At 52.6% G+C, this 25,770-nt stretch overlaps 1 protein-coding gene across 25 annotated transcripts in view; it reads right to left on the bottom strand.

Annotated features, from left to right (window-relative positions):
- Window positions 1–3,282: 3,282 nt before the first annotated feature.
- The window catches only part of DAB2IP (DAB2 interacting protein), a 295,193-nt gene continuing 272,705 nt past the window's right edge, over window positions 3,283–25,770 (bottom strand). For 19 of the 25 annotated variants that reach the window (XM_088665364.1, XM_088665385.1, XM_088665373.1 and 16 more), the window contains 5 exons: window positions 22,875–23,772; window positions 20,421–20,573; window positions 12,309–12,514; window positions 10,387–10,474; window positions 3,283–7,589 (listed from right to left, as the gene is read on the bottom strand). In XM_088665364.1, the coding sequence (XP_088521490.1) occupies window positions 7,422–7,589; window positions 10,387–10,474; window positions 12,309–12,514; window positions 20,421–20,573; window positions 22,875–23,772 (1,513 nt within the window). In that variant the 3' untranslated portion in view covers window positions 3,283–7,421. The remainder of the gene's footprint in view (window positions 7,590–10,386; window positions 10,475–12,308; window positions 12,515–20,420; window positions 20,574–22,874; window positions 23,773–25,770) is intronic. The other 6 variants (XM_088665367.1, XM_088665365.1, XM_088665374.1 and 3 more) reach the window with 6 other exon arrangements.

Genomic DNA, 25,770 nt, shown 5'->3' with positions numbered 1-25,770 from the left:
CCAACCCCTCCCCAAGGACCAGCTTCCTCTTCTGCAGGGAAACCAAACCCTGTTAAAACATCCCCATTGAGCACCAGAGCTGTGTCAAAGAGAGGGGGGGTGCCAGGAGGGGGTCACCTGTTAAGCTACCACCCGCATAGACCCACGGACGTATCAACCTCTGTGTGCAAGTGCAGAACTGGAAGATTTGGGTACTAGAGGTGCCCGGGCAACAGGGCCTCTTCTCCGCAACAACAGACCCCCCCCCTGCAAACCTAAAGCAAGGGGGTGGGCTATGGGCGGGGGGGGAAGTAGCTGCTCCAAAAGTGCCTATAGGACCACTCCCCACTAGAACTCCACTTAAGTTTCCACTTAAACATTAGGAAGAACTTCCTGACAGTAAGAGCTGTTCGGCAGTGGGATTTGCTGCCAAGGAGCGTGGTGGAGCCTCCTCCTTTGGAGGTCTTGAAGCAGAGGCTTGACAGGCATGTGTCAAGAATGCTTGGATGGTGTTTCCTGCTCGGCAGGGGGTTGGACTGGATGGCCCTTCTGGTCTCTTCCAACTCTAGGATTCTATGAACTTCCTGACAGTAAGAGCTGTTCGGCAGTGGGATTTGCTGCCAAGGAGCGTGGTGGAGCCTCCTCCTTTGGAGGTCTTGAAGCAGAGGCTTGACAGGCATGTGTCCAGAATGCTTGGATGGTGTTTCCTGCTCGGCAGGGGGTTGGACTGGATGGCCCTTCTGGTCTCTTCCAACTCTAGGATTCTATGAACTTCCTGACAGTAAGAGCTGTTCGGCAGTGGGATTTGCTGCCAAGGAGCGTGGTGGAGCCTCCTTCTTTGGAGGTCTTGAAGCAGAGGCTTGACAGCCATATGTCAAGAATGCTTGGATGGTGTTTCCTGCTCGGCAGGGGGTTGGACTGGATGGCCCTTGGGGTCTCTTCCAACTCTAGGATTCTATGAACTCCTCCCTGGCATTTTAAAAGGCGCACATTCAAAATGTTCACAACCCCCACCCCCCCACCCCCACAAAAAAGTTCTCGCAAAGAGGGATTCCTGCCAGGGGCGATGCGTCCTGCGTTTAAAATCTTATACCGAGAAAACTTGCAATACTTCCACGGGGCTCATTATTGGGACGGATCTCATTCTGGGACATGATCTGTTCCATCTTTTTCCCCACCCGCACAGGTGACTTGGTGGCATGTTTTTGGTTTTTTGCGGGGTTGGGGGCAAGTATAAGGAGGCAGGAAATCCTTACGGTTCACACGTTCAGCGGTTGCTCGTTTTATGCTAGTGCTTCGCCCGCACCCCTTGCGGAGATCAGGGTGCACCCAAAAAAACCTGATTGTCTGAGGCCACAGACTGTTCTGGCGGCCCTTATGGACTCTTGGGGCATTGCAAAATAGGGCTGTTGTTGTTGTTGTTGTTGAGTCGTTTAGTCGTGTCCGACTCTTCGTGACCCCATGGACCATAGCACGCCAGGCACTCCTGTCTTGCACTGCCTCCCGCAATTTGGTCAAACTCATGTTCGTAGCTTCGAGAAGACTGTCCAACCATCTTGTCCTCTGTCGTCCCCTTCTCCTAGTGCCCTCAATCTTTCCCAACGCTCCTTGGCAGCAAATCAATTTCCTTGGCAGCAAATCAATCAATTTGGCAGCAAATCAATCAATTTCCACGCTCCTTGGCAGCAAATCCCACTGCCGAACAGCTCTTACTGTCAGGAAGTTCTTCCTAATGTTTAAGTGGAATCTTAAAATAGGGCTGCAAGTTTTCAAATTAGATTTGCTGGCAAAGGCCTAAAAGCCCTCCATGTCGCCTTTATCGACTTTAAGCAGGCCTTTGATCTGATCCCCAGGAACCAGCTATGGCCAAAGCTGGCAGCGACGTCTATCGACCGCCTCCTCCTTTTGCTGATTATGAATTTGCATACAAACACCTTCCTGAGAATTAGGCTAGATGGCAAGGGGCTAGTCTCTAATCCGGTTGCCACCACTAGAGGGGTAAGACAGGGCTGCTTGCTTGCCTGCTTGCCCCTGCCCTGTTTAATTTCTATATTAACTCACTAGTGGCCCATATGACCAATGCTGTTTTCCACCCGCCAAAATTAGCAGGTCGAGCCTTGAATGTCCCCCTGTGTGCGGATGACGCCGCCTTCTTAGCTACCTCCCCCATTGGGTTAAGGGGGATGCTTCGAGCTCTTCATGAACACAGTGGTACCTCGGTTTATGAACACAATTGGCTCCGGAAGTCTGTTCATAAACTGAAGCGTTCATAAACTGAAGCGAACTTTCCCATTGAAAGTAAGGGAAAGTGGATTAATCCGTTCCAGACGGTCCACGGAGTAACCGTTCATAAACTGAAGTGAACTTTCCCATTGAAAGTAATGGAAAGTGGATTAATCCGTTCCAGACGGGTCCGCGAAGTACTTAAACCGAAGCGTTCATAAACTGAAACATGGGTGTAATTGGTTCCGGAAGTCTGTTCATCAACTGAAGCGTTCATAAACTGAAGCGAACTCTCCCATTGAAAGTAATGGAAAGGGAATTAATCCGTTCCAGATGGGTCCGCGGCGTTCATAAACCGAAAATTCATAAACCGAGGTGTTCATAAACCGAAAATTCATAAACCGAGGTGTTCATAAACCGAGGTTCCACTGTACGTGACCCAACACAAGCTCCACCTTAATCATGCCAAGACCCAAATAATGGTCTTTGCTGCTCGAGCAAAACCTAATTCGTGGTCAATCAATGGTATTCCCATAGAGCAGGTTAGTTGCTTCAAATACCTGGGTCAGATAGTTCGATCAAACAAACAGGTCCTTCTTGGCACACAGAGGATATATAGATTTGAAACCACATCTCCTGGGGTGGGGGGTGCGGGGCGAGGGGAGAAGTTCGTTCTCGTCACGGTCCACGTTTCTGAGGGCTCGCGCCGGACCTACGGGCTTGGTGTGTGGGGCAGCACAAAGCCATGTTGGAGCCACGAGGAATTCAGGGAAGTCCCAGTTCTTCCGAGACTTGCGCGTGCATGGAACACGGTCTCTTTAAAGAGGGGCTCCCCGGCTCCCCAACGCTTTGATCCGCCCACCGCTGTGATAAGCCGGTTGGAGGTTAGTAAGCACAGCACCCGCCCCCCCGCCCCCGCCATGATGCTGCTTAGGAACCAGGGGTTAGTTAGGAACCACTAATCCCGGGCTGATGGCGATCCTGACAGGGGGAGGCAATTTTTTTTCTCGGAAAGCTGCCGTCCTTGCTCCACTCCCCATTAAAACGGGATAGTACTCCAGAAACTGGACTGCTTGGGGGTTTATTTTTTTGGACTGTTTTTATTCCTAACGCCGACTGTGGAAGAAAAGAGAGAACAGTTACCGATCTTCATGCTTCTGGGAGGCCGGTTCCCCACCCCTCCTTCTTTGTCCTCCTCGTCCGGCTGTTTAGCGGCGACGCCGTCCGCAGCAGCAAAAAGCTTCACGCAACACAACCCTTTCCACTAACAAACCTCCAGAAAGCTCAACTAGGCCAGAAAAGAGAGAGAGAGAGAGAGAGAGAGAGAGAGAGAGAGAGAATGTGTGTGTGTGTGTAGGTTTGGGGGTGCGTGGGGGGAATGCTGCCCATCTGAAGTGAAACCACCACCTCAACATTAGGAAGAACTTCCTGACAGTAAGAGCTGTTCGGCAGTGGGATTTGCTACCCAGGAGGGTGGTGGAGTCTCCTTCTTTGGAGGTCTTGAAGCAGAGGCTTGACAGGCATATGTCAAGAATGCTTTGATGGCGTTTCCTGCCTGGCAGGGGGTTGGACTGGATGGCCCTTGTGGTCTCTTCCAACTCTATGATTAGGAAGAACTTCCTGACAGTAAGAGCTGTTCGGCAGAGGAATTTGCTGCCAAGGAGTGTGGTGGAGTCTCCTTCTTTGGAGGTCTTGAAGCAGAGGCTTGACAGGCATATGTCAAGAATGCTTGGATGGCGTTTCCTGCCTGGCAGGGGGTTGGACTGGATGGCCCTCGTGGTCTCTTCCAACTCTAGGATTCTATGATGCTAAAGTGTAGCCGAGAGAGCTTCCTGCAAATGGATACCTTAACCTAAGTTGGCAGATCTGCAAAGAGGAACATGGGGCATTGTTGTTCTGCATCATTAATGGCACATCATTAATGCCTCGATTTCCCCCACTTGTCCAATGAAAAGGTTGGGGGACAGGAAGCGCGGATCTGCCTCTATGTATTTTACATTGCACTTGGCCTTGCACACTCTTATAGTTTATAGACAACTAGCAGCAGGAGCTGGTCTTCTGGCCCTACCGCATCTCAACAACCTCCTGGCACTCTGTCATGTGCCTTGGGCTGAGTCAGGCCATGTGCCTTACCTTCCAAGTCCCGGACTGCAGAATCCGGGACCGGCAGCCGTGTGACACCGGAAGTTGCGTCGACGTCGCTTTGCCCTTCTATGGGCACCCAAAATGGCCGCCGGCGGCTTCAAAAGCAGCTTCTACACAGGACCGGAAGTGCGTCGACGCGACTTCCGGCGGCGGCCATTTTTTGTGCCCATAGACGGGCGGGGCGACACCGGAAGTCGTGTCTATGCACTTCCGGTCATGCGTAGAAGCTACTTTTGAAGCCGGCGGCGGCCGTTTTTTGTGCCCATAGAAGGGCAAATCAGAAAAAAAAATAATGGCCGCCGGGCAGGAGAAAATAACGGAGAAAAACGGGAGACAAAGTGATACGGGGGACCGCCGGGGAAAGGTAAGTAAAAACGGGGGTTTCCCGGGGAAAACGGGGTACTTGGCAGCTATGCATGTGCCAGTCTAGCTCAGTGCTGTCTGCACTGATTGGCAGCAGCTCTCCTGGGTTTCCTTCCCAGCCCTACCTTAGACATGTTTTCGGGGGTTGAACCGGGGTGCGCTTAACATGCAAAGCAGGTGCTCTGTCCACTAAGCTAAGAACTAGCTTTCTCCACCCATCTGCCGATCTGCCCAGGGATTGAACCCAGAACCTCCTGCGTGCTCTGCCAATGAGCTACCGTTACAGTCCATCACCACAAGGGTTCACTGAGTTGGCACAATCTGGAGCAAGGCAGGCCAATAAATGCTGCCTCTCGGACTTTTTGCTCCAGTGTCCCAGTTTTCGGTCCAGCAGTTCTGGACCACAAGGGAACCCAACTGAAGCTTCAAGCCAACTGAAGCCATGCAGAGACTTGGGCCAGACATGGGCACTGCCTGGGCAGCCGAGGCTGGCAGAAACCACAATGCTAAGGGAAACTTCTGCAGTGTGCCGTTTCTCAGAAAGTTATCCCTGTCTACAAGGGTAATTTGGGGACCCAGGTGGCGCTGTGGGTTAAACCACTGAGCCTAGAGCTTGCTGATCAGAAGGTCGGCGGTTCGAATCCCTGTGACGGGGTGAGCTCCCGTTGCTTGGTCCCAGCTCCTTGCCAACCTTGCAGTTCAAAAGCAGGTCAAAATGCAAGTAGATAAATAGGGACCGCTACAGCGGGAAGGTAAACGGCGTTTCCGTGCGCTGCTCTGGTTCGCCAGAAGCGGCTTTGTCATGCTGGCCACATGACCTGGAAGCTGTACGCCGGCTCCCTCGGCCAATAATGCGAGATGAGCGCCGCAACCCCAGAGTCGGTCACGACTGGACCTAATGGTCAGGGGTCCCTTTACCTTTACCTTTTACAAGGATAATTTACCTTGCCAGCGGTAGGCAAGCCCAAGGCAGCTTAGCTAGCGAGAGGGACAATGTACCCAAGCTGGTGAGTGAGATCATGTGTTTGTGGGCAGGTTATGACTTAGCGCAGAGCCTTGTCTCCAGCATGGCAGAGGGCCCCCCCCCAAACGAATGGCCCAGCCACCCTCCAGGTACTTTATACATATACTAGTGTCATCCAGCCCGTTTAATAAACGGGCGCTAGAGCATTCAGCCTTTTTTGGCGGCGCTGGCGCGTGGGGGGGGGCGATTGGCCCCTCCCACGGCCGCCGCTTCGTCGGGGCGCTCCGCTGAGCCCAGCTGGCCAGCGGGCGCCCAGGAGAAGGCCGCGATTCTTCTGAGGACTGCGAGGGAAACGGTAGGCAGAGGGGTGGGGAGGGTGTGTGTGTGTGTGCGTGCGTGCGTGCGTCAAGTCTCTGCGTCCAATCCCTGTGTTCGTGGGGCACATGTGCAGTAGCGCGGACACAGGGACACAGGGAATCTGGACGCAGAGACATTTGCACATTATTATATAGGATTAGATATGTTGCCTTAGGAATGGAGGAAGCTGCTTTCAACTGAATCAGACCACTTCTCAGTACTCTCACGCAGAAATGGGGCTCTGCGGTCATCTATTACCTAGCCCTTTGGGGTGCTCCTGCCAACCTAGCGCTCCTGCCAACCTAGCAGTTCGAAAGCACGTCAAAGTGCAAGTAGATAAATAGGGGCCGCTACAGCGGGGAGGTAAACGGCGTTTCCGTGCGCTGCTCTGGTTCGCCAGAAGCGGCTTTGTCACGATGGCCACATGTACGCCGGCTCCCTCGGCCATTAACGCGAGATGAGCGCCGCAACCCCAGAGTCGGTCACGACTGGACCTAATGGTCAGGGGTCCCTTTACCTTTACTGGGTGACTGGCCTGGGAAGCTTCTGCATGCAAAGCAGGTGACCTGCCACTGAGCTATGAGCACTCTGATCGCTGGCTACTGCAGAGGTCATCCTGGAACCCCACCCCATCCCGCTCTGTGTGGAGGCATAGCTTGAAGGACACCTCCCGACGCCTGTGTGGAATTCTGACACCCTGCCTCCTTCTACAGGTGGAGCATAATCTGGAGGTGGGGCTTCCATTCATCCTCTCGGCCCTCCTGGGGAATGAGCTACGCCTGTGAGGAGAGGCCAGGGCGAATCCCAAAGCAGAGGCAGCAACGGGCGATGGCCGGCAGCGGGACGCAGCTAGAGAGAACTCCCCAGCGCAGCAGGGCAGGGCTCCCCAGCGACGCAGCTGGGCCCCGTGGCGGGCGGGCGGCGGTTTGGTCCTGCAACCTTTCGCGCAAGTCCTGCTAGCTTGTCCCTCGGCCTCTAGCGGGCTCCCGAGGCGCGTCCTTCAGGAAGTAGGAAAGGGCGGTGACTCTCCTCCCTGCAACGATCTGCTCCGCACGGCCGGCGATCTCCTCTCCGTCTCCCCGTCCCTCGAACTCGGGGTCGGGCTGGGGGGACATCGGGGCTCCCCGTCTTTGGTGAAAGAGGGCTGTGGGGTTCTCTCTTTCCTCCCCCCACTCGGGGGGGCGGTGGGCGGGTAGGAAGCACCAAGCACCCTTGCAACGTGGTGGCTCACCCTTCCTGCCGCTGCTGCTGCTGCCGCCGCTGCTCTCTCTCTCCCCGGGCTGTCCTCTCTTTCTCTCCTCCTCCTCCTCCTCCTTCCTCCTCTCCTCTCCTTCCTCTCTCCTCTCCTCTCAATCTCCCTCAGCAACAGCAGCCGCCAACTCCCACCGGCTTAACAATTGCTGCTGTTTCGGAATTCGCCGTTCTCGGTAATCTGCAATTTAGTCGGGTTGGTAGGGGAGATCCCATTACGGGTCTGCGAGCTGTACCTCTCTTTCAGCTGGGTGAGGGCGCTCATGAGCCGGGCATTGGCTGCGTCCAGGGAGGCGATGCGCTTTTCCTGCAGCGGAAGGGGGAGAGAGAGAAAAGACAAAACAGAGAGAGAGAGAGAGAGAGGGAGAAAGAGAGAGAGAGAAAAAGAGACCAGCATTGGAACAGGGGGAGCTGCCTCTCACCAAGTCAAATCCTGGGGTCTTACCTTCCAAGTCCCGGACTGCAGAATCCGGGACTGGCAGCCGTGTGACACCGGAAGTTGCGCCGACGTCGCTTTGCCCTTCTGTTGTTGTTTAGTCGTTTAGTCGTGTCCGACTCTTCGTGACCCCATGGACCATAGCACGCCAGGCTATGGGCACCTTCTATGGGCACCCAAAATGGCCGGCGGCGGCTTCAAAAGGAGCTTCTACGCATGACCGGAAGTGCGTCGACGCGACTTCCGGTGTCGGCGGCGGCCACAATTTTTTGTGCCCATAGATGGGTGGGGCGACACCGGAAGTCGTGTCTATGCACTTCCGGTCATGCGTAAAAGCTACTTTTGAAGTCGCCGCCGGCCAATTTTTGTGTGCCCATAGAAGGGCAAATCAGAAAAAAATAATGGCCGCCGGCAGGAGAAAATAACGGAGAAAAGCGGGAGACAAAGTGATACGGGGGACCACCGGGAAAAGGTAAGTAAAAACGGGGGTTTCCCGGGGAAAACGGGGTACTTGGCAGCTATGGCTTGCTGCACCAGCTCAGCGGCCCAACTAGTTCAGCCCCCTCTTCTCGCGGAACATAGTTACGCTGGCTTGTACCCATGGATCACTTTATCCTTCCCCATGAATGTGTCCACTCCCCTTTGAAGCCGTCCACGTTAGTGGCCATCGCTGCCTCCTGGGGAAGCGATTGCCATGCTTTAACTCTGCATTGCATGAAGGAGTTCTCCCTTTTCTCCGTCCTGAATGTCCCACAACTCAGCTTCATTGGGTATCCACAAGTTCTAATGTTTTGAGACAGCGAGGAAAACTTGCTTCTCTCTGCTTCCTGCATGCAATTTATGATTTTATACACTTCTATCATGCCACCTTTTACTCACTTTCTCTCTAACCCAAATCCTGCGGCCTTTCCTCATTGGGTGGTGGCGGTGGAGGTGGCGGGGGGGGGGTGTTTCCCTCCATCCCTTCGATCATTTCTGCTGTTCTTTCCCAGACCTTTCCCAGTTTTTTTTTTGAGGTGGGGCCACCAGAATCGGACATAGAACTCCAAAGGCAAAAGGGTTTTCAAAAAGAAAATCCATAGAATCATAGAATCGTAGAGTTGGAAGAGACCACGAGGGCCATCCAGTCCAACCCCCTGCCGAGCAGGAAACACCATCAAAGCATTCTTGACATATGCCTGTCAAGCCTCTGCTTAAAGACCTCCAAAGAAGGAGACTCCGCCACACTCCTTGGCAGCAAATTCCACTGCCGAACAGCTCTTACTGTCAGGAAGTGAGGAATGAGGGCAAAGAGGAGACTGAGCAGGCAGGATGGGGAGAGATCTGCATCCCACCATGTGCGCCTGTGCGTACACACTCCATATACCTGCCAACTGGGCCACTGCTGGCATACGGCCCCTGGAGATGCTGGAAAGGTGGTGATGTGGCCCTCAGACTCCCATCGCAGAACATTAAGAATCTCAAAATTCTTGAACTAATGGACAACCCCAAGCTGTGTGTTTGATAATTATTTTCTTTTCTCCTCCGTTGTATAAGAGAGTTGGGGTATGGATGTTGGTGGCGCAGGGGTGACCCCCCACCCCACCCAGGGGAGCAGGAAAATCAGAATTTCTGCGACAAGGGGACACAACCTCTCTCTGGAGACTGGTCTGATTTTCGATATTGAATAGGGCCAAGAGACTTGGATGATGGGCTTGAGGGCATCCTGAGCAAGTTTGCAGACGACGCCAAATTGGGAGGGGTGGCTAATACCCCAGAGGACAGGATCACACTTCAAAATGACCTGAACAGATTAGACAACTGGGCCAAAGCAAACAAGATGAATTTGAACAAGGAGAAATGTAAGGTACTAATACAGGATGGGTGACACCTGGCTTGAGAGCAGTACATGTGAAAAGGATCTAGGAGTCTTGGTAGACCACAAACTTGACATGAGTCAGCAGTGTGATGCAGCAGCTCAAAAAGCCAATGCAATTCTGGGCTGCATCAATAGGAGTATAGCATCTAGATCAAGGGAAGTAATAGTACCACTGTATTCTGCTCTGGTCAGACCTCACCTGGAGTACTGTGTCCAGTTCTGGGCACCCCAGTTCAAGAAGGATACTGACAAACTGGAATGTGTCCAGAAGAGGGCAACCAAAATGGCCAAAGGCCTGGAAACGATGCCTTATGAGGAACGGCTTAGGGAGCTGGGTATGTTTAGCCTGGAGAAGAGAAGGTTAAGGGGTGATATGATAGCCATGTTCAGATATATGAAAGGATGTCATATGGAGGAGGGAGAAAGATTGTTTTCTGCTGCTCCAGAGAAGCGGACACGGAGCAATGGATTCAAACTACAGGAAAGAAGATTCCACCTCAACATTAGGAAGAACTTCCTGACAGTAAGTGCTGTTCGGCAGTGGAATTTGCTGCCAAGGAGTGTGGCGGAGTCTCCTTCTTTGGAGGTCTTTAAGCAGAGGCTTGACAGGCATATGTCAAGAATGCTTTGATGGTGTTTCCTGCTTGGCAGGGGGTTGGACTGGATGGCCCTTGGGGTCTCTTCCAACTCTACGATTCTATCATTCTAAGGTGTTGTGACAACTCTGGAGCTGCTTGGTGCTATAGGACCAAAATGTGTGCCTTCCTGGGTGACAGGTGCTCCAGGTGAGCTTCGCTCGCAGGCACTTACCTGTGCGTCTATGATCTTCTGCTTGGAGTCCACAGCCGCCTGCATTTCTGCGTGATCTTTTTTCAACTCCTCCTCCACTGACATCAGCCTGTGGGTGGAAAAATTCCAATAGTTTAAAGTCTAACTGTCCTCCTTTGCTGGTTTTTTTTGGGGGGGGGGGCAATTTATAACGCCCGCCCCAATTTGTGGCTACAAGCCTGGAGCAAACCATCAAAGCAAGGTTTTGGAAACTTTCTTGGGCTCCTTGATCACTGCAGATGGTGACAGCAGTCCCGAAATTAAAGGACGCCTGCTTCTCGGGAGAAAAGCAATGACAAACCTAGACAGCATCTTAAAAAGCAGAGGCATCACCTTGCCGACAAAAGTCCGTATAGTTAAAGTTATGGTTTTCCCAGTAGTGATGTATGGAAGTGAGAGCTGGACCATAAAGAAAGCTGATCGCCGAAGAATTGATGCTTTTGAATTGTGGTGCTGGAGGAGACTCTTGAGAGTCCCATGGACTGCAAGAAGATCAAACCTATCCATTCTTCAGGAAATCAGCCCTGAGTGCTCCCTGGAAGGACAGATCCTGAAGCTGAGGCTCCAATACTTTGGCCACCTCATGAGAAGAGAAGAATCCTTGGAAAAGACCCTGATGTTGGGAAAGATTGAGGGCACTAGGAGAAGGGGACGACAGAGGACGAGATGTATGGACAGTGTTCTCGAAGCCACGAACATGAGTCTGACCAAACTGCAGGAGGCAGTGGAAGACAGGAGTGCCTGGCGTGCTCTGGTCCAGGGGGTCACAAAGAGTCGGACACGACTAAACGACTAAACAACAACAACACTCAAACTGAAGCGTAATTAAACCGAGGTATGACTGTACACACTCATTGAGCTAGTGTGTCTGGTTTGACTGCCTGAGGTGAGACAAGAAGGGGCTTTCCTGCCGCCATCGCTTCCCTTCCCTAGGTCGCACATTAGCGCCCACAATGTAGTGATGACAATGGCGGGTCTTGGCGAGATTTTGCAGAGCGCGAGAGAGATCTCGCTAAATTCGGGCAACATCTCACAGAGCATGCACAGTACCTTGCGAGATTTAAGCGAGATCTTGGCGAGATCGCACAGAATGCATGCGAGATCTTGCGAGATTTCAGTGGGATCTCACGAAGCGCACAAGGCCTTGCAAGATTTTGGTGATACGGGGAGTGGTGTTGGTGATGTCTCACCAGAAGCATGGGCGTAGGCAGGGGGGGCAGGAGGGGGCAGTCGCCCCCCCTAGAAGCAGGGCCGCTGGCCAGCCTGGCCCGCTGCCCGCCCGGTGCCGTCTCCCTTCTCCCTGGCAGGCTGTGGGGCAGGTGGAGGGAAAACCCCAGAGCCGCGCAAAGCGTTTGGCTGGCTTTCCCTCCGCCCGCCCCACAGCCAGCAAGGGAGAAGGGAGACGTCCCTCCTAGCCGGCTGGCTGTGGGGCGGGCGGAGGGAAAGCCAGGCAACCGCTTTGCGCGGCTCTGGGGCTTTCCCTCCGCCCGCCCCACAGCCAGCCGGCTAGAAGGGACATCTCCCGTCTCCCTAGCTGGCTGTGGGGCGGGCGGAGGGAAAGCCAGGCAACCGCTTTGCGCGGCTCTGGGGCTCTCCCTCCGCCCGCCCCGGCGATCGCAGAGGGGGAGGAGGGGTTCGGAGCAGCCCGATTTCGGGCTGATCCGATCCCCTCCTCCCCCTCCGCGATCGCCGGGGCGGGCGGAGGGAAAGCTGGCAAGGGAGAAGGGAGCTTTCCTTGCCCCACTGTGGCCCCTCCCCTGCCCCTTGGCCCCGCCCCTTGCCCCCCTAATTTTCATCCTGGCTACGCCCCTGACCGGAAGCTTTGCCCACGGGGTTCCGCATCCCGAGGTGGGCGCCTCAGCCTGCCCCATGGACAGGTCGGCTCTGCCAGGGCCCCCTCCTACCTGCTGATGATGCCCTTCATCTGCATCTCTTTGTCTTCCTGCTGCCGCTGCAGGCGCTCCTCGCTCTCTTCCAGCCGCGCCTGGTACTCCAGCACCAGCTTCTGCGTGTTCTCCTCCTGGCACTTGAAGCGGGCTTCGTACTCCTCCAGCTTCTTGTTGGAGATGCGCAGCTTGTCCTGCAGGGCCGCCGCGTCCTGGTGATACTGCTGCCGTGCGGGAAACATGCGGGAGAAACGGCTTTGAGCACCCTCGCCACCCGCAGACTCCACACCTGTGGGCCAGCAACCACACCCGCCCCGGTCAGCCGCTCAGAGCCCTTCTGCGTCTGCCCAGCCACCTCCTCCAAGCCACCACTGGAGCGATGCCACCCGTCCACAGGTATGGCCACACTGGAAAGACTCCAAGAAAAGGAATTGTATGGAATCGTGGAAGAGGGGATTTCAGCTTAGTGGGGGGGGGGAGAGACAGGAGCAAGGCAAGTCTTAGCGGGAGGTGTGTGTGTGTGTGTGTGTGTGTGTTCTGATTTCGGGCACTTCTTTGGGCAGCGGTCAACGGTGGGTGGGTGCGAAGAGGCAACACACAACCTAGGCTCCTCCGGATGCTGCTGGACTACAAGAAATTTGCTTCCGGGCCAGGTTCAAGGTGTTAGAAGTTAGTATATAAAGCAGCGGTGGCGAACCTATGACAGGCGTGTCAGACGTGACACGCAGAGCCCTCACTGCTGGCACGCGCCCCATTGGCCCATTCACGCTGCTGTTGTCCCCCCCCCATTTGTTCTCCCACTCCTCCTACAGCTTGTCTCCGCTAGAGCTTGTCTCCGCTGTTAAAACCCGGATCCTTTTGTTGTTGTTGTTGCTGGTAGCCAGAGATTGGTTTTTTAACCCTTTCTGTGCTGGTTTTTTTGGTTGTTGCTGCTGGTAGCCAGAGATTGGGTGTAACAGTGTTTGTTTTTTTATCCCGTTCTGTGCTGGGTTTTTTGGCGCTTTGGCAGACTATGTCGGTGCGGCGTGTTAGTTCCAGCGAAGGTATTATTCGTCATTTGTTTCTGTTCTCTCCCCCCCCCAAAGCACAGCAGCTTTGGGGCACCCCCCCAAAAAAGCAAAGCAACTTTTGCACCCCCCCAAAAACCTCCAAAACTTTGGTCAGCAGCTCCCCCCCCAAAAAGCTCAACAACTCTGGGCACTTTGTGATAAATAAAGGGTTTTGGCGCATATTTATGTGTGCTGGTCAAGAACCGTAATAATAAATCAATAATAAAGGGTTTTGGGTTTGGTTTGTTTAAATAATTTGTTTTTTGGTTTAATAAATATAGTTATATATTACAATTATACATTTTTGGTACCGTATTTAAACTATAAATATCGCAAAATTATGGTTTTTGTCTCAAAGTGACACACCACCCGAGTTATGCTCGGTTTTTTGGCGAATTTTGACACGCCAAGCTCAAAAGGTTGCCAATCACTGATATAAAGCCTTTAACAACTTGGGCCTAGTTTACACGCAAGATTGCCTTGCCCCAAAAGGCACCCACTTGACCGCTTTGACAGGAAGAACTGGCACCTCTACAGGTGCCACAGAAAACCCAATTGTTTATAGTGTGGCAGCACCTGCACTTTGGAACTCCCTGCCTATTGATACGAGACAGGTGAATTCGCTGTATTCTTTTTCAGTGCCTGCTAAAAAATTCCTGTTTAGACAAGCCTTAGCCTTTTTCAGAATTTCAACATTCCCTGTGTTTTAAATTCTTGTTGTAATTTTTTTTCTTTTTCGTAAACTGCCTCGAGGCTCCTTTCTTTACAATAAAGCGGGGTGCAAATTTTATGAAATAAATACACATGCTGGCTCCTAGGAGCTGGGTTCCCTTAGTCTTGCTTCCCCAATGGAAACAGGGCATTTAAATGGTTCCACTGAAAAGAGAGAGAGGCACCCTGCAAAAGGGCAGCACCCTGCAAAAGGACAGTTTGGTCCGGATTTTAATCCTCTCTGCCTCCCCACCCCCAACAGCCCACAACTACCCTATACAGCCGAGATCTGGGAGATTGAAACCACTGCTGCTATTTTTTTTCTTATTTATGATTTTAGTGCTTCTTATCTTTTCTGGTTTGAGGCAGTCAAGTGGTGCATAAATTTAACTAAATAAATAAATGAATGGATAAACAGCATTGACTCAAAGCCTGCAACACATGCGTGTGCGCATGCTATTTGGCTTACCTTCCAAGTCCCGGACTGCAGAATCTGGGACCGGCAGCCGTGTTGACACCGGAAGTTGCGTCGACGTCGCTTTGCCCTTCTATGGGCACCCAAAATGGCCGCCGCCGGCTTCAAAAGTAGCTTCTGCACATGACCGGAAGTGCGTCGGCGCGACTTCCGGTGTCGGCGGCGGCCATTTTTTGTGCCCATAGGTGGGCGGGGCGACACCGGAAGTCGTGCCTATGCACTTCCGGTCATGCGTAGAAGCTACTTTGGAAGCCGGCGGCGGGCATTTTTTGTGCCCATAGAAGGGCAAATCAGAAAAAAACAATGGCCGCCGGCAGGAGAAAATAACGGAGGAAAACGGGAGACAAAGTGATACGGGGGACCGCCGGGAAAAGGTAAGTAAAAACGGGCGTTTCCCGGGGAAAACGGGTTACTTGGCAGCTATGGCCATTTGGTTGTACAGTATCAGGATTATTTTGCTCCGGACTTTATTTGCTGTGCTTTATTGACCCATCCAAACGCTGCAGGAATCTCCACTGAAATGGATGCCCTCGCAGCATTCCTTTCTTACAGGGGTTCCAGCAATGAACGGCAAAGGAGGGATTCGTCAGTGTAGTAGTTGTGTCTCTCTCTCTGTGTGTGTGTGTGTGTATGCACAAAAGAACTGAGGCAGTGCAAAGCCATGGCAAGGGTGCCCATGTGCATCCGTTTTACGGCGCCACCCTGGAATTCAGGAGAAGTGAAGAGCTTTATTTAGGAAGGGGCAGTGTCTTAGCGGCAGAGCATGTGCCTGGCATGCAATGAGGCGACAGGTTCAACTCCCGCGAGGATCTCCAGGTAAGGCTGGAAGCGACTCCCCACCCGAAATCTCAGGAGGGCCAGTGCTGCTGCCCGCCAGTGTAGGTAACGCTGAGCTAGATGGACCAAGTGCCTGACTCATAGAATCATAGAGCTGGAAGAGACCACAAGGGCCATCCAGTCCATAGCTGCCAAGTTATCCCTTTTTTTAAAGGGATTTTCCCTTATGCTGAATAGGCTTCCTCGCGAGAAAAGAGAAAACTTGGCAGCTATGATCCAGTCCAACCCCCTGCCAAGCAGGAAACACCATCAAAAGCATTCTGGACATATGCCTGTCGAGCCTCTGCTTAAAGGCCTCCAAAGAAGGAGACTCCACCACACTCCTTGGCAGCAAATCCCACTGCCGAACAGCTCTTACTGTCAGGAAGTTCTTCCTAATGTTTAGGTGGTTAAGTTCTTCCTAATGTTGAGGTGGAATCTTCAAAGCAACAGGAGTCCTGTTGCTTAAACCAAGGTATGTGAGAGCTGCCTGCAGGTATTCATAAGAGGGACAGTGGCACTTTGTGTGTGCTCAGAGGCTACTCCCCTTGCTCAGTGAAACACAATAGGATCCAGCCCCAGGGGATCCACATTCAGTCCTGCTTCCTTTCTGTGTGTGCATTTGGCAAGCCTTTAACTATGGCCTCCCTAAATTAAATTCATAGATTCATAGAATCATAGAATCCTAGAGTTGGAAGAGACCACAAGGGCCATCCAGTCCAACCCCCTGCCAGGCAAGAAACACCATAAAAGCATTCTGGACATATGCCTGTCGAGCCTCTGCTTAAAGGCCTCCAAAGAAGGAGACTCCACCACACTCCTTGGCAGCAAATCCCACTGCCGAACAGCTCTTACTGTCAGGAAGTTGTTCCTCAGTATAAAGCAGCTTCCAGCACCCTCACAAAGAAACCGATTAAGCTGCGGGCGCGGAGGAGGAGAAACTTCTCACCTCTCCCTTTTAAATGGGTGGCTTCGGGAGAGGCAGGCAGAAAGCAGGCGGGAGGTCGAGAAAGAGGCGAGAATTTGAAGGCACTCGTGCCAACCAGAAAGAATGGTTCCAGTGGAGACAGCGGCAACGAGGGTGGCACTGGCGGCGAAGCAACAACGGTTGCTCCTGTGCCCGCTCTCCTCCCGTCCAGATCTTACCATGGGGGCACAGTTGTGGGAGGTGTGTCTGTGGGGCGGGGAAGGGGGGCGTGGTTTATGACGTCAATGGTCGCCAGCGAGGGAATGACAACAGCACGACAGAAATGCAGGAAATGAGCAATGGCGGGGGGGCGAACGGAGGCTCTGAGCCTCAAGCTGGGCTTATAAAAATGCTCAGAGCTGCCCTTGGTCAAGGCGAGACAGGCCCCTCCTTTGGGGGGCGTGGGCTGGGGAAGGAGGAGGGACATAACCTGCCGCCCAGGTTCTCTCTCTAGGAGGGCCGTCTCCAGATACAGCTGCCTGAAAGCCCGGGGAGGTGCTGCCAGCCAGAGTCGACAACACTGAGCTGGCAAGACCAATGGTGTTTATTAAACACCTGATGAAGTTAAAACAACAGATCAACAGAGCCAGACTGATACCTAGGGAGAACCTGCTGCAAGACAGACCCAAAAAAAGAAAATAACAGAACACCACTAGTCGTCACATACGGCTCCCAAGTTAAAACAGTACAACGCATCATCCGAGATCTACAGCCTCTCCTGGACAATGACAGCTCCCTTTCTCAAGCTCTGGGAGGAAGACCTTTCATTGCCTACAGACAGCCACCCAATCTTCAACAACTCCTCACCCAAGGGCGTACCCACCATGCGGCAAGTTAGGGCAGCTGCCCTACTCTAGAAGCAGAGCTGGTGGGCAGAGGCGGAGCACAGCCCGGCGGAGCGCGAGTTCGCCATTCCCGCCGCACCGCGCCGCACCCTCCCTCCAGCTCCCCGGCGCGCCCTCAGGCAAGGCCAAGCGCGGCGGGGAACCAGAGAGCGCGGCGCGGCGGGCGGGAACGCTGAACTCGCGCTCTGCTGGGCTGGGCTCCGCCTCCGCCCACCAGCCCTGCTTCTAGGGAGGGGCACAGCCCGGCGGAGCGCGAGTTCGCTGTTCCCGCCCACTTTGTGGCCCCTCCCCTTCCGTGCCTTGGCCCCTCCCCTTGCCCCCCCTAGTTTTGATCCTGGGTACGCCCATGTCCTCACCCACAATAATGCAACCACCAGACTTAGCATGGACACTGGTACCAGAGCCTGCAATAAACCCAGATGCCAACTTTGCTGCCACATCCACCCGGACAACACCATTACTGGCCCCAACAACATCCAACATACCATCTCAGGACTATTCAATTGCTCATCTTCTAACATTGTGTATGCCATCCAATGCCAACGGTGCCCTTCAGCTCTCTATATTGGACAAACGGGCCAAACCCTACTATGCCAAAGGATCAATGGACATAAATCTGACATCAGGAACCATAAGACTGAAAATCCAGTAGGAGAACACTTCAATCTCCCAGGACGTTCTATACAAGATCTCAAAGCAGCTGTTTTATTACGGAGAAATTTCAGGAACAGACTGGAAAGAGAAGTTGCTGAATTGGAACTCATTACCAAGCTTAAAACCATGGAGGCACCTGGGATGAATAAAGACATCGGATTCTTATCTCATGATGCATGATCAAGCTTTCTCAAAGTAGCTGTCTTACTACAAAAGAATTTCAGAAATAGACTGGAAAGAGAAGTTGCTGAATTGCAACTTATCACCAAGTTCAAAACCATGGAGGGACCTGGTTTGAACAGAGATATCGGATTCTTATCTCATTATACATGATAAGCGATCTTCAGCCATCTCCACCCTTGCTTTTTCCATGCAAAACCATTTGCAGTCGTTTTCGGTCATCAACAGCTATCAGTCAGTCAATCACCCGCTTCCACCCCCCTTCTGAGTGATCCCCCCTCCCCATCCCCACCCCTCCCCACCCCTTCTCCACATAAGCGCCTGGGGACTCCCATTTCGGTGTATCTGACGAAGTGTGCATGCACACGAAAGCTCATATACCAAAATAAAAACTTAGCTGGTCTTTAAGGTGCTACTGAAGGAATTTTTTTAGTTTATTTACCCGTTTCACTTATTCATCGCTTTTATACTCCACCCTGACCTACACGCAGAGCAGGAGTGGGCATGGGGCAAGGGCCACTGCCAGGGTGGATGAAAATCAATGATTTTTTTTAAAAAATAAATAAATAAAAATCAGATTTTTTTTGATTTAAATAGATTTTTTTATTTAAATCGGATTTTTTTTAATAAAATGCTTTTTGAGGAAAATATATTACCATCCAAAGGTTATTCCATCATGAAATAAAGATTAGGTTTTTTTTAATTATGTAGAATAAGGTTGTATATGTTTAATTTTGGGGGTAAATAAAATCCATTAATCCATTAATCCACAATGTCATGCTCTTCCAGAGGTTTTTGTAAGATTATTGGGCAGTTTCTCTGCCTGCAAGATATTACCACAGATGCTTGGTTTACTTTGGCAGTTCTCAAAACTGAATTTGACTCAACAGAGACCACATGCCTCTTCTTCACAGCAAAAATGTTATAACATGAACAGGGTTGAGAAAAAGACCTTAATCCTATTGTTCTACAAACCTATGAATACAGAATCAACCCCTCCAGTGCTAAGTTTCAAGAAGTTCAGTGAATAGAATAGAAACAATATTTTTCTGATTGTTTGGAGTGGACAGTATTTAAGTTTTTCATGTGTAGGCTGGGCTGACAGTCTAAGTTTCTTAATATATATATAATTTGTTTTTGTTTAGCCAAATTAGTTAACAAACATGGATGTTTGTTGAAGCAAATAACATATGCTGTAATGTCATTGTTTCAGTTGAATAAATCCTTTTAAATTGTTATTATTAAGGTAACGATTATTTTTCTCCTTCCTAAGTACAACAGTCAAGTGGTCCAAATACAGTATGAATGATTAACCTATTGAACTGGGGATAAAAAAAACTAATATGAAAAGTTGTGATTCTAAAAATCTTCCATCTCCTAGCATATTCAAGTTGTACCAGCAAGAATTAGTCTTGATGTAGAAAACGATGATTTCAATCAAGCCTTGCTGACTAGTGATTTAAATCGTGATTTAAATCAGTTTGATTTAAATCAAATCCACCCTGGCCACTGCAGCTTCTAATGCAGTGGTTCCCAACAGGTGGTCCGCGGATCCCCAGGGGTCCGCGAGCTATGCCAGAGGGGTCCGCAAGATGCTATTAGAATAAAAAAATATATTAAATATATTTCGTATGATAACAGATTTTTTGTTTTGGCCGCTCCCTGCATGAGCAGAGTCTAGCGCAAAACTAGAATTAGATAGAGGCAGTAATTCTGCTGTATGCCGCTAGGTGGCGCTTTACAAACACGACTGTTTTGCAAAGAGGCAGCGCGCGCATTCGACTAGCGCTCACCTCCCCAAGATGCTTTGCGCGCGTCGGCTTCATTGGTGCGCTACTGCGCATGCCCCCTGTCTTCTCCATTCCCCTCCCTCCTCCCTGGCGCGCGCTGCCTCTTTGCAAAACAGTCGTGTTTGTCAACAAGGCGCTGATTTTCCCGGAAGCTACAGTTCGCGTAGTTAAAAATGGACCGTTGGTTAAAAAGTGGTTCGTTAAAACGACAAAGGCCTACAGATGAAGAGGAAGAGAATGCATTTGATGTTCAAGCAAGTAAGTCAGTGACTCTCAAACCAAGCTGGTCGGTGTCCATTGAACCTAAATCGTTGGCGTCCCTTGAACCTAACCCTTCCAAGATCAGTGTTAAGCTTCCTGGAAAAATTATATAACTGTATACTGAGGGAGTACTCTGTCGTAACTGTAAAAAAACGTATAAATATAAAATATAAAAAGACTCTTAATTTGGCTCTCACTTTTTAATTTTAGGATTAGGAATTAACGGGGGTCCTTGTCACAATAGCGGCTCAATGAGGGGTCCTCGAGAAAATTTTGTTGGGAACCCCTGTTCTAATGGCACAGGCGGGGGGAGTGGATGTGTTTACAAAGGCAACTGTCTCTCCCTCCGGAGATGCCACCTCTGCGTCCTGCCCGGCGTTACCTTTTCCCCTTGGCCGAACTCCTCTTTATTCCGGATCTTATCCCTGTGCTTGGGGTCTGGGTCACTGCTCTCCTCTTCTAAAAACTGCACGTTCATATTCAAAAGCCAAGCGGCTGTGCGGTCCAGGGCATTGGGGTTCACAGGAGAAGGGGCCTAAAAATGAAACACAGAACCACAAGCGAAAAGAGGGAGTGGAGGGGGGTGGGGGGGTGGAGAAAAAGAAAAAAAGGGGAAACCGGAATGGACATGAAGCTAGAGAGAGACAGAGAGCACACACGTCCCAAATACCCAACCACTTGGGTCTTGGGTTTTAGTAGGCACACCCAATATTACTAGAGCCAAGCCTTTTCTAGGACTTTAGACCGGAGGGAAGCTTCACCTGTCGACTGAAATGGTTTGTTTTGAGCCTGAAATGGTTCACACCACAACAGCATTCTACGCAGGCGTTCTGTTCCAAGGGTCCCGTGTACACACACAAATGCATATACACAAAACCAATCCCCCCGCCCCCTACAAGCACCACTAGCCTTCTGGAGCCAAGTGGGCTTTGACGGCCCCCCAAGTGATGCACAGTGCTCAAAAGTTCCACAGGGGAAAAGAGCTTTTGAAGCTCTCTCCTTTGCTTGCGTTCAACTCGTGGAATTTCTACCTGCGCAGGGTTGAAATCACGCGAGTTAAATCTGCTCAAGGCGTCACCGCGTTGGGCTTTCAACCTTACTTCAGGCCCAACTTCATCCCTGAAGGAGAGGGCTGCCCCTCTCAAGTCCGCTCCCCATATTTGGAGGCGCTTTTTACAGAGGGACCATTTCCCCCAGGACAGTGGACAGCATAGCTGCCAAGTCCTCCCTTTTTTTTAAAGGGATTTTCCCTTATGCTGAATAGGCTTCCTCGCGAGAAAAGGGAAAACTTGGCAGCTATGGGGGACAGAGATAGCAAAGTTTTATTGGGGGGGGGTTGGGGTGGGGGTGGAGCTCTCTACTGCTAGAAAGAGGTATTTTTAATGTCTTTCCCCCCCCCCCCTCCCTGATGTAATGCTGTTCCACATGGCGTAGCAGGAAGAAATCTTGCCCCTGCACCCCTCCCCATGACACAATGATGGGGGAAAGGAAATGGCAGGTGTATCAGAAGAATAGGGGAGCAGCGGCGCTAGCAGGTTTACCGCATAAAGACCTGCTGCCAGGGCCCTGAACCCATCAGGAAATCTGGGTTCTCCCTCTCCCAGATTTGCCTCCAAAATCCACCTACTGCTTGAGCTGAAGAATTTTGAAATCTGTATTAACGCCTTATCTCCAGCTCGCCAAATCCGTTTTGTGGCTGAGCTGACCTCTAAAGGAGAAACAACCCGGCTCACAGCTCCTGCTTGCAACCTCCCCACTCTGCTGGCTAAGGAATCAGGAGCGAGAGGCACTATGCCTGCTCCCCACACCACAAGCCACAAGTGGACCTAAGAGAGAGCACATGTGACTGAGGCCTTAATTCGCCGTCAAATAGCAATTAACATGGTTGAATTTGAACAAGGAGCTTCATTATTTATTGTGCTCCCAGCTAAGAGGTGATGGTGGAGGAGAGATTATGGGACCTGTCTCAGGTGCAGGTTGGGGGGGGGGAGGGCTTGATCCAACCACTGACCCCTTTCCATACCTGCCAAGTCCTGGACGGAAAAATCCAGGATCGGCAGCCCGCGACACCGGAAGTTGCGTCTACGCATGACCGGAAGTCTGAACACGCGTAGAAACGACTTCCGGCACTGGCGACGCCATTTTCTGGTGCCCATAGAAGGGCAAAGCGGCATCAGAAAAATGGCCGCCGGCAGAAGCAGATTTAAGGGAGAATATCGGGATAAAGGCCTAAACGGGAGACCGCCGGGAAACGGTAGGAAAAAAAGGGGTTTTCCCGGCAAAAACGGGATACTTGGCAGCTATGCCCCTTTCCTGCTGTAGTTCCCGGTCAAATGGGGCTGTTTGGAACGACTCCAGAAGCTTGCAAGTCCCTGTTTGAGCAAAGGCCACAGTGTTTAGGGAAGGATACCAAAGGGTCATCTAGCTGGCTGGCTTAGTGTGGCAGCTCCTCTCACCCACCCCTTCAGCTGCTCTGAGCAACGCTTCCCAACACCCTCAACCCCGTGTGTATGTGTTTCGGCTGGGGAGGGCAGAGGGAACGACCAGCCTGCTCCCGCTTTCTCTCTAGCTTCAGCCAGTTGTGCTTCGTTCCAGCACACGGAAGCGGCGAGGTCATGAGATTGCACTGGATCTGGTGTGGCATGGGATGGGGTGGGGGAAGCCGGAACATTTATGGGCAAAGGAGCAGCTGAGTGGCAGAGCAAGATGAGGAACAGCCCCCCCCCCACTCTGAACCACAGACCTGAGATGGTGCAGATTCTGGCTGGAGAAGCGAGGGCCTCAGCCAGGTGCCCCTCTCCACCACCTCTGCCCAACCTGCCACACCCACACTGACCTGCTTATGCACCATCGTCCGCTGCTTCATCTCCGGGCTGTCTCCCTTGGAGGAGGAGGACTGCTGCCGCAGCCGTGCCCCGCTGCCCGGCCAGTCGGGCGAGGAGGAGAGCATGCCCCCGCTGGAGGGGCGTGGGTACTGCATTGTGCTCAGCAGCGAGGGCGGCGTCCGGCCCCGAGTCACCGGCGGTGGCGGCGGTGGCGGTGGCGGTTGGTCTATCCGCCTCTGGGGCCCCCCGCTGTTCTGCCGGGGCATGGTGGGCTGCCCGCCCTTGTCCGAAAGCGAGAGTTGCCGGCGGGCCAGCTCCCCCGCCCGCCGGTTGAAGTCCTCCGTCGCGGCGGCGACCGCGGCGGGGTTGCCGAAGGCGTGCTTGCCCACCGCTGCCAAGTCCTCGCTGTTGCTGTGGGAGCTGAGCGAGCTGTGGCATTCGGAGCCGGAGTCCGCCAACCCCCGAGGCGAGAGGGGCAGGCCCGCGGCCATCTGGTACACAGGGTTCTGGAAGGAGAGGGGCGCCAGGAGCTGGGGCCGTCCGGGGGCGCCCTCTGCGCCGGGCGTCGTGGGGGTCTGGCCCGCCCGCCGCACGGTGGCCATGGCGGCCACGGCGTTCTGCTGAGTCCGCGTGCCCCAGGGGCCCGGGGCCTGCCCGATGGAGGGAGGCCCGTCGCCGAGTGGGTCGGCCGGCCCCGGGAGGGCGGCCACACCCTCCAGAACCCGGCTGTCCTGCAAGTCCACCATGGAGAGACTCTTGCTGCCGTTGGACATCTGGACGTCGGGCTCATTGGCCTCCGAGTAGCTGGAGCTCCGGGCGGGTGAGGGCTGGGCCCCCGCAGACCTTGTGACAAAAAACAAGTCCTTGTTTTCAGGGGTTGGAGACGGTAACCGTGTGAAATCTATCAGACTGTGGGGGAAACAAAAACGCATAAGGAGGAGAAGGAGAGGAGGAAAAGAAGGAGACAGACACAGAGAGAGAAAGAGCTGCGGTCGCCGCACAAAGAGACAGAAGCTCCTTCACAGGACAGCGAGCAAGCAAGCAAATAAGAAACACCCCCGTGCCATCAATGTTCATGCGCCACACGCAGGCTTTTGGGAGGGAGGGAGGGAGGGCCTCTCCTGGATGTGGCGCGCCAAGTGAGAAATGCTGGCTCTCCATGCATGCCTTTTAAATCAGAACCAGTGAAGGCGGTGAAGGTCCTGTGTGAGTGCCTGGAGGCGGTTGGAGGATGGATGGCGGCTAACAGATTGAGGTTGAATCCTGACAAGACAGAAGTACTGTTCGTGGGGGACAGGAGGCGGGCAGGCGTGGAGGATCCCCTGGTTCTGAATGGGGTAACTGTGCCCCTGAAAGACCAGGTGCGCAGCCTGGGAGTCATTTTGGACTCACAGCTGTCCATGGAGGCACAGGTCAATTCTGTGTCCAGGGCGGCTGTTTATCAGCTCCATCTGGTACGCAGGCTGAGACCCTACCTGCCCGCGGACTGTCTCTCCAGAGTGGTGCATGCTCTGGTTATCTCCCGCTTGGACTACTGCAATGCGCTCTACGTGGGGCTACCTTTGAAGGTGACCCGGAAACTGCAACTAATCCAGAATGCGGAAGCTAGACTGGTGACTGGGAGCGGCCGCCGAGACCACATAACACCGGTCCTGAAAGACCAACATTGGCTCCCAGTACGTTTCCGAGCACAATTCAAAGTGTTGGTGCTGACCTTGAAAGCCCTAAACGGCCGCGGTCCAGTATACCTGAAGGAGCGTCTCCTCCCCCATCGTTCTGCCCGGACACTGAGGTCCAGCGCCGAGGGCCTTCTGGCGGTTCCCTCGCTACGAGAAGCCAAGTTGCAGGGAACCAGGCAGAGGGCCTTCTCGGTAGTGGCACCCGCCCTGTGGAATGCCCTCCCACCAGAGGTCAAAGAGAACAACAATTACCAGACCTTTAGAAGGCATCTCAAGGCAGCCCTGTTTAGGGAAGCTTTTAATGTGTGATGGATTTCTGTATTTTGGTGTTTTGTTGGAAGCCGCCCAGAGTGGCTGGGGGAACCCGGCCAGATGGGCGGGGTATAAATAATAAATTATTATTATTATTATTATTATTATTATTATTATTATTATTATTATTATAGCTTTTGTTTTGCTTTAGTTTTAATTTTCGTATTACATTGGAAGTCTGCTTTCCTTTTCCTTTTAAAAAAGCAACTGGTAAGAGGAAGAAAATAACAAAATAGCAGCACAAAAGGATTTCGACGAAACCTTCGGAAGAACTTAGCAATGATTCGACATTGGAAGAGAATGCCAGAGATGATGATGATGATGATGATGATTATTATTATTATGCAGACGATCCCGAGCTCAATCCCCAACTGGGAATAGGGCCGGGAACTGGGGCCTGCCTGAACTCTTGAGGTGCTGCTGCCAACCAGTGTAGGGAGCATTGACCCTGGTAGAAGTTTCCTACGGTCCTAGGCCTCCCCCTTTCGTTATTACTCCTCCCTTATTTTTCTGGCTGCTGGCAAGCCAGCTTCCGCCGCCGTTGCACTGTTAAGGTTCTGTTAATGGGTTCGGCACCAGGGTACCGAAAAGCCCAGTTGCACCAAGGGAAAGCATTTCCTTCTGTCCAGGAGGCCGGCTTTCGACGGAATATACAGTGTGCGCCAGGCAGCCCTCAGAAGCGGCCTGTGGGCAAGTCTCTCCCTCTTGGCTTCCCCTGATGGTTGTTAACTAGCTGGCTGGGTTATCTGGCTCGGGGGGGGGGGGGCGGTGGCTACCCACAGCTCAGCTCGGGCACAGGGATGCTCAACGGTAAAGGAGAGCCAGCGCCGGTAGCATAGCGGTTACAGCAGTGTTTCTCAACTTGGGTCCCAGGGGCGTAGCCAGGGTGAAAATTAGGGGGGGGCAAGGGGCCACA

The sequence above is a fragment of the Zootoca vivipara genome, chromosome Z2 (assembly GCF_965207765.1).
Source record: "Zootoca vivipara chromosome Z2, rZooViv2.hap1.1, whole genome shotgun sequence".
NCBI lineage: Eukaryota > Metazoa > Chordata > Lepidosauria > Squamata > Lacertidae > Zootoca > Zootoca vivipara.
Note: the sequence above shows the minus strand (reverse complement) of the source record. Positions and strands in the feature narration are given on the sequence as shown.